This window comes from Cornus florida, unplaced genomic scaffold, assembly GCF_030987335.1.
Source record: "Cornus florida cultivar Cherokee Brave unplaced genomic scaffold, ASM3098733v1 CherokeeBrave_3.0.0_Hap2_Chr04, whole genome shotgun sequence".
Lineage (NCBI taxonomy): Eukaryota > Viridiplantae > Streptophyta > Magnoliopsida > Cornales > Cornaceae > Cornus > Cornus florida.
This window is the reverse complement of record NW_026775574.1, coordinates 67,491,680-67,498,884: the sequence shown is the minus strand read 5'-3', so window position 1 is coordinate 67,498,884 and position 7,205 is coordinate 67,491,680. Positions and strand designations below refer to the sequence as shown.

The window sequence follows — 7,205 nt, the reverse complement described above, 5'->3', positions numbered from 1 at the left end:
TATAGGTAATCTAATAATTGGGTGCATGCTTATAAATGAGAAACACAATTAGACATATGTAGAGATATATAGCTAAAGGATATAGTAGCCTCTAAGCTGCAATTACTCTAAAAAAAAAATTTTTTTTTTTCTGAACAAAATAAACTAAGTTCATCTCATAAACAAATTAAAATTTCTAGTTTCACAAAAAGACAACCAAATAAGAGAACTTATACAATTGGGCTAGTTCTCAATCACTATAAGCAATAATTAAATTATAGAACAATTTCATTGTATACAAATTGATATATTAATTCATTCATGTCAGTACAACCTAATAATCTCCCACCCACTCTCTCTCTTAAGCTTTATGAACTTATATTACACAAATTAATACAAAAATAAACAAAATAGGGAGGTGTTGGATTGATAAAGATTTGAAGAAGTACTCTAAAGCACAAACCGGTTAGGAGGGGCGGTTGGTGGGAGGACGAACAGAGAGCTGAACCGGGATGGGCCGACCGGTTCCGGTTCCTCCACAGCTGCTACACGCCGTGCGACCCGACCCGGAGCAGCTCCGGCACCCAACATCGCCGTCCGACCAGCGAGAACAGAAGCAAGAGACCAGGCCTGTGCCGTTGCAACTCGGGCACCTGGGGAACTGACCCGGCCCGGCCATGGGCTTGTCCATCACCGATTTGACCAGCACCGCTCCGGCCAACACGCTCAGACCCGTCGCCAACTGAGTCAACACCACCGGACCCATTTCGATCTATAAGCTAAGAGGGTCTGGGAGAGTAGAAGAAGATGAGAAGAGAGAGAGAGAGAGAGAGAATTTTTTTTGTGGGTGGGTATGTTATTGTTGTTAATTTCGATTGATTTTTTTTTTGGTGGGTTTTTTATATTGAAGAAGGGAATGGAGTGGTTATGGGGTTGTACACGTTGAGGAGTGTTTTATTGGTGGTTTTGGGAGGTCGAAAGGTTTGGATTTTAATGGCGATTTTGCGTGTTTTTTATGACACAGAGTGTGTTTGTCTTTTGGTGGGAGGTGGCGTTGCTTGTTTATCTTCTCAATTGTATTTTGCTTCTACTCCTGGGTTTCTTACGATTTATTTTGAGTTTTTCTCGTGTGGTCTGGTTTCAATCTAGTTTTGTTTGCACAGAACTGATGATTGATCAACGGTTGAAAATGGAAGACGTGTGTTTGATTGGGTCATTAGGAATTGGGTCATTAGGAATTGGTGAGAGGTCATTAGGATCGGTTTAGCTTAATTTGGTTCTATAATGTTGGGCCATTACCAACAGCCTCCTATTAAATATCACGCTCCAATTTTGAGACATTAGGAGTTCGAGCCTTAACAGAGACTTGTGTATAAATATCAACTAAGAAGAAAATTTTAGACTATCTTTTTATATATATTTTTATATTTATTTATTAATCAAATCAAAATCAAAATCAAAATCACAAATTCACAATATAATATAAATATACTTATATATGATTGTTATTTAATTTATACTAAAGGTTCCATTAGTTCGTCTCCTTTAAATTGAAATTGAACTATTATCAATAATTTTAATTTTTATATTCAAAATCGAACGGAACTGAATTATATAATTTCATTTGGTCCAATTCGAATTCTTTCTAATGATTTTTTGTATACCGATTGCATAGACGGAATTTGGACAAGTTAACATTGATTCAATTCAAATTTAAGGTGGTTTTTTTTCACATTTTTAACAAGATTTTTTCCAATTTTAGTCAAATTTGATTTGAAATTATTTAACTAAATTTAATTAGGACTGAGTTGTACACACAAATTTCGTAGTCTGCAAATAAAGAACAAAATATGGAGCAAATAGAATTTATTAATTTATAAAAATTTGAGTACAATCCTCTGAGATATTTGAAAATATCTTCTGATTTGATCTCCTTTGTTGGTTGGATTCAAAAGCTTTTGGAGCTTGATCTTGAATTAGGTTGTTAACTATTTTCTTCAAGTATTTATAGTTGAAGAAGATCGCCGATGATTTCTGATCAAGGGCTGACGAAACTTGGTCTTGAACAGTGTTGTGTGGTGATTCGTCAGACTTGTTGAATCACGAAAAAAGAACGACATGATTTTGATATGCTTGTTATCCTTTGTTAAATTTGAAGAAGAACGACACGGTTTTGGATATGTTTATTATTTTTCGTCTTCAGAGGGGAGAGAATTTTGGTGAATTTGGTGAAGAACAGCACGACTTTGTATGTACTTTTTGCTTTTCGCCTTTAGAGAGAATTTATTAAATTTGATGAAGAACGGCATGACTTTGGATGTACTTGTTGTTGATCAACGTAAAATTTTGATAAAGAACGGCACGGTTTGATGTGCTTGTTGCTCTTCGCCTTCAGGTTTGGGTGTTGGACATGAATGTCAATAGAGTTTCTATATATCTCTCTGAATTTCTGAGTCTCTCAATTTCTGGATCCCCCTTTTCTCCTTCTTCCATGCCTATATTTATAGGTTTCTCGGATTAATAGGATGATGATACGTGTGACGACCCTGGTTTTTAGGCCAGCGTGTCCTGTGATGAACCGTAAGGATGATCCGATAACGGATCCGAATGCGGAAGCGAAAACAGAAAATAAGACTCTAAGAAGTCAAAGTGACCTTCCATGAGGTCGTGGAACTCAACAAGAACTGATGCGGAAGCAAAAGATCGAAAATATGACAAATAAGCCCCCAGGGGCAAAATAGTCATTTCTGAAAACTGTATATTTGGGTGCCATCGAGCACATCGCTGGAAGGACAACGAAAAACTAATCAAGACGGACTCAAGAATCGCATGATTCGGAGTCCGAACGAAGGAGAAACGGCATGACGAAGAAAAACAAGCACTTAAAGCAAAAAGGGTAAACTGGTAATTATTCAGGAAGAACCGGGTGCAACCGAGCACACTGTTGGAAAGACAGCGAAAAATTAGTCAAGTTAAAAAAAAAAAAATTCACTTGAATCGGAGTCCGAACGAAAGAGAAAAGCCCAAAAGAAGAATTGATGTCACGGCGGCCCGACGAGGGGCCATGACGCACACAGCACCCATGCGCGAGCCCACCGGCGTGCATGCCGGTGCCCAAAGACATGGCTGGTGGCAGCATTTGGCTGCTGCTACATTTTTTTTTATCTGTCCAGAACTGAGGCTTAAAACGAAGGTCAAGACAAGTTTTTCTGGAAAAACACGAAGAAGAAACCCCCCCTAAAATCGAGTTTTCTACCCAACCAAGTGAACGGAATCGAAAAAAACTCACTGTGAAATTCCCAAAATGCCCCTAGATCAGAACTGAACAAGAGGGTCATAAAGCTGCTAAATGAAAACTGGAAGCTGAAACTTCACGAGGGATTTCCGGTACCAAGACGACATTTTCTGAAAAAACACGAAAAAAAAACCCCCCCTAAAATCACGTTTTCTAAGCGACCATGTCGAAAGAAGAAAATAAAACTGAGGTCAAAGGTCCATAATGCCCCTAGATCAGAATATGCAAAAAAAATGCGAAATGAATTCACAAGAGGCTCAAAACACAAACGATGAGGTTTTGCCCGGAAACGACTATGCACGCAAACGTAACTTACCTATTTAGATGCGCTACAATGGTCCATGACTTAAAAATATAGCCGATGCAAAATCCGACCCCCCAACGGGCAAAAAGGCAAAAATGGACTTGGAATGGAAAACATGGAATCCAAAAATGCAAAACAGGATCAAATGACTGTTTGGCCCTTGGCCACACTTCATACAAGATTAATAAGACCCTATGAAAGAATGAAAATGGAATTCCTAAACCCGATGCAACCATGGTGAAGCAATGACTTGCGATTTTTCAAGGTTTTTATAATGTTTCATGAAGTTAAAAAGTTGTATAAAATACAATACACATGTCATTGGCCTCCGGCCTCATCTCTGATCGGTTGGTCAATCATACATCAACCTTCGCAATAGCATGAATCATTGTAAAATAGGGCTATTGGTCGGGTAAGTCGAACCACTGGGACTGCGCTAGTCTATGATAAGGGGTAATAAGGGTTTGTTTGATAGTCACTAAACTAGGAAATTAGGAGTGCATAAAACAATAAATTGCAAGGAAATTGAAGAAGTGAGATACAAGTAGAAAAGACTAGGGAGATGAATTCACTCCAACCCTATACACATGCTAGATTAAGATTAAATTGGGGAAAAACAACACAAATGATGGTTATGATACATGGCAACACTTGGTTGCTATAGTATTTTCAAGAAGTTCATTAAATCAACAACAAGAATAATCCATCAAAGGTTCACATACTCAAGCCACCTAAACTAGGGTGTAGCCTTCACATGCTCCCTAAGCCCAAGATTATCAAGTCCTTAATGGAATGATGAAAGCACGTAAAATTAGGAATTAAGCATAGACCATCAAAGGGGGATCCTAAACAATGGACTATCTAAGTTCTCCAACTTCATGTCAATGAAACCATTTCATGATCTAACTTCCATTGTCACTATGAAAGTGTAAGTATTATGATTAAAAGAAGCAATCATCTAAGACAAGAGGAATAACTCAAAATAATCATGTATAGATATTAAAGTTCATTACAACAAATATGATGCTCTAGATCATAAAATAACCAAAAACCATACGTTGTTCTCCCCAAAATAAAATCTACACTAGCACATGCTTACAAGGGAGGAGCTTCATCACCTCCCTAGATGGAGGTTTAGCTCTCCATTGATACAAAAAATGGAAGAAGAAGAAGAAGAAGGATCCATCTCCATTTTTGAGCTCCTACTGTAGCACTCAAGAACACCATCTTCCTTGCTCTCTTCTCTCTCCTCTAATCTTGTAAAAAAATAAAGCTTCCTCCGATGTGTGGCTCTCCCCTCTTTATCTAGATAAGAAATCCACCCAAAAAGCTCTTTCTCCTCCCCAAGAAACATCCCCAACCAACTCATAAAGGAAAGCTTCCAAAGTAGGTAAAATCTGAGCACAAGTGGGCTGAGTCGTGTAGAATTCTGCCCTAATTTCGAGTGCTCGAAATAGGGCCTCGAGCACTCGAAAATTGGGCAGAATGCCCTATGCTTGGTTTGCTCCGCCCGGACCTACTTTGGTAAAACGGCCATAACTTTATACTCCGAATGACAAATCGTTTGAAGATTTGGAAAGGTAATTCAGAGCTCTAAAAACTTCATGTTTTAGTGGAGATCCAATTCTCAAGGATGGTTGGTCGAAAATGAAGATCAAGGCAGAATTTCATTACTGCCAGGCAGTTCTGCGCACCTCTCGTAACAAGGCCATAACTTTCTGCTCCGAGCTCCGAATGACAAACCGTTTGAAGATTTAGAAAGCTAATTCAGAGCTCTAAATATGCCATTTTATAATGGAAGTCCAGATCTCGAGCTTTCTGGGTCAAAAGTGGCAAGCAAAGTCCAGGATCCACTGCTGCCAGAAATTCAGCCTTGTGCCTTTTGATGGTCTAAAATCCACAAAGTCTTATTTTTGCTCCTTTTTGGCAAAAGGACCTGAAAATATATACAAACACACAAATGGAGATAATCTACATAATATAAGCAAACAATGGACTTAAATAATGCAATTAAGGGCGCTTGAATATATAATATTCGGCGCTTATCAATCTCATACATATCAAATACATTGAAAGGAGTGTACTTAAGTACACATTACATACATGGAATCAAATATACATATTTTGACATATAAGTCTACAAAATGACATTCCATGCTAACATTTGCATGAAATGAAAACTTGAAAGCTACACGACATCCAAGGAATGCTAGGCTTCACGAACCAAGTCTTCGTACCTGAAATATGCCCCAGTATCGTAGGAGTGAGTAACATAAAGCTACTCGTAGGAGATTTGCATCCATCGACCTAGCATTTTATAAATTTATCACCTTAAGGTAAAACATATTAAAGGGGCTCATGCCACCTAACGTCTATGTCCAAGTGAGACTCGGGGAGCATCCTAAGCTACCTTAGAGTCTAAGCAACAAGAATCATGATATACATACGTGTATGAAACGAATTATGGTTGGGATAATCCAAAGAACACGACAAGAAGAATGCTTGAGCATAGATTAACATGAATTGCATTTTCAATATAATTGAACTAGGTCTAGAGTAATCCATATAACATGACAAAAGCATATTTGAATACAAGTTAACAAGAATCACATTATCCATGCAATTCAACAACAAAAGAGCATATTATACAATGCAACAAGGTTTAAGTTCTCAAAGCCATCAACTTAGAATCTAAAGCACAAAATAACAGTAGTGGTTCATGCCACCTAACGTCTATGTTATAAATGAATCAACAGAATCAATCCTAAGTTTTACTAGAACGTTAAAACACGATTTTCAATATCGATGCAATTTAACTAACATTGGAGCTTCCAATACAACGCATAAAGCATAATTTCGCAAAGTTAACATCCTGTAACTTAAAATGGAACGACAAATAAGAAACAACAAATTACAACATCATCTAGTTATCAACTTGAAAATGAAATGCGAAATCAAACAAAGTGGATACTCGGACGTCACGCCAGATCAGACCGACAACATAGTTACTTTAGGGTTACTAGCCTATGGGTAACCTCCCTATGTGTGCACTAGACTATATATAGAGGGACTATCCCCCGTACTAGAATCATGTCCTAGCCATAGTCAAACAACGACATCCCCAAGTTTCCAAAATCAACAAGTTGTGCAACAACGCATATATCAACAAGAATATGCAAGATAATCGACAATCTACTAAGCACAACCAAATTTGGAAACCTATACGACACATGCTCTAAATCCACAACTAATATGATATGATGAATGTCGAATCTTCAGTGTACGATTCGTTACACGCTATGCATGAAAGATGTTAAACACGAAGTGTGCAAATCATTACACAAGGCAACAATATATTCAATAAGGAAAACATATTCTCATGAATACAAACATAGCAACTATATTATCCAATGTTCAAAACGTAACCAAATGAATATACAACAAGTCCAAATCCATGATTTTGATATAGAAACGATTTTCAAACACAATTAAATCCATGGCTCAATTCGATAGAATTTAATTAAATAAAAATAATTAAATTCCCTAAATTTTAATTCAATTCCAAATAACCTCAAATTAATACATATTAAAGAATATGGCATGGTCATTACCTATATCCATTCTAAA

General features: G+C 37.3%; 1 protein-coding gene across 1 annotated transcript; it reads right to left on the bottom strand.

The window, feature by feature from the left end:
* Positions 1 to 223: 223 nt before the first annotated feature.
* LOC132303431 (uncharacterized) lies at positions 224 to 1,047 on the bottom strand. Its single transcript, XM_059800682.1, has one exon. It carries the CDS (start codon positions 743 to 745, stop codon positions 446 to 448), a length of 300 nt encoding a protein of 99 aa, XP_059656665.1. The 5' UTR covers positions 746 to 1,047; the 3' UTR covers positions 224 to 445.
* Between the last annotated feature and the right edge of the window lie 6,158 nt (positions 1,048 to 7,205).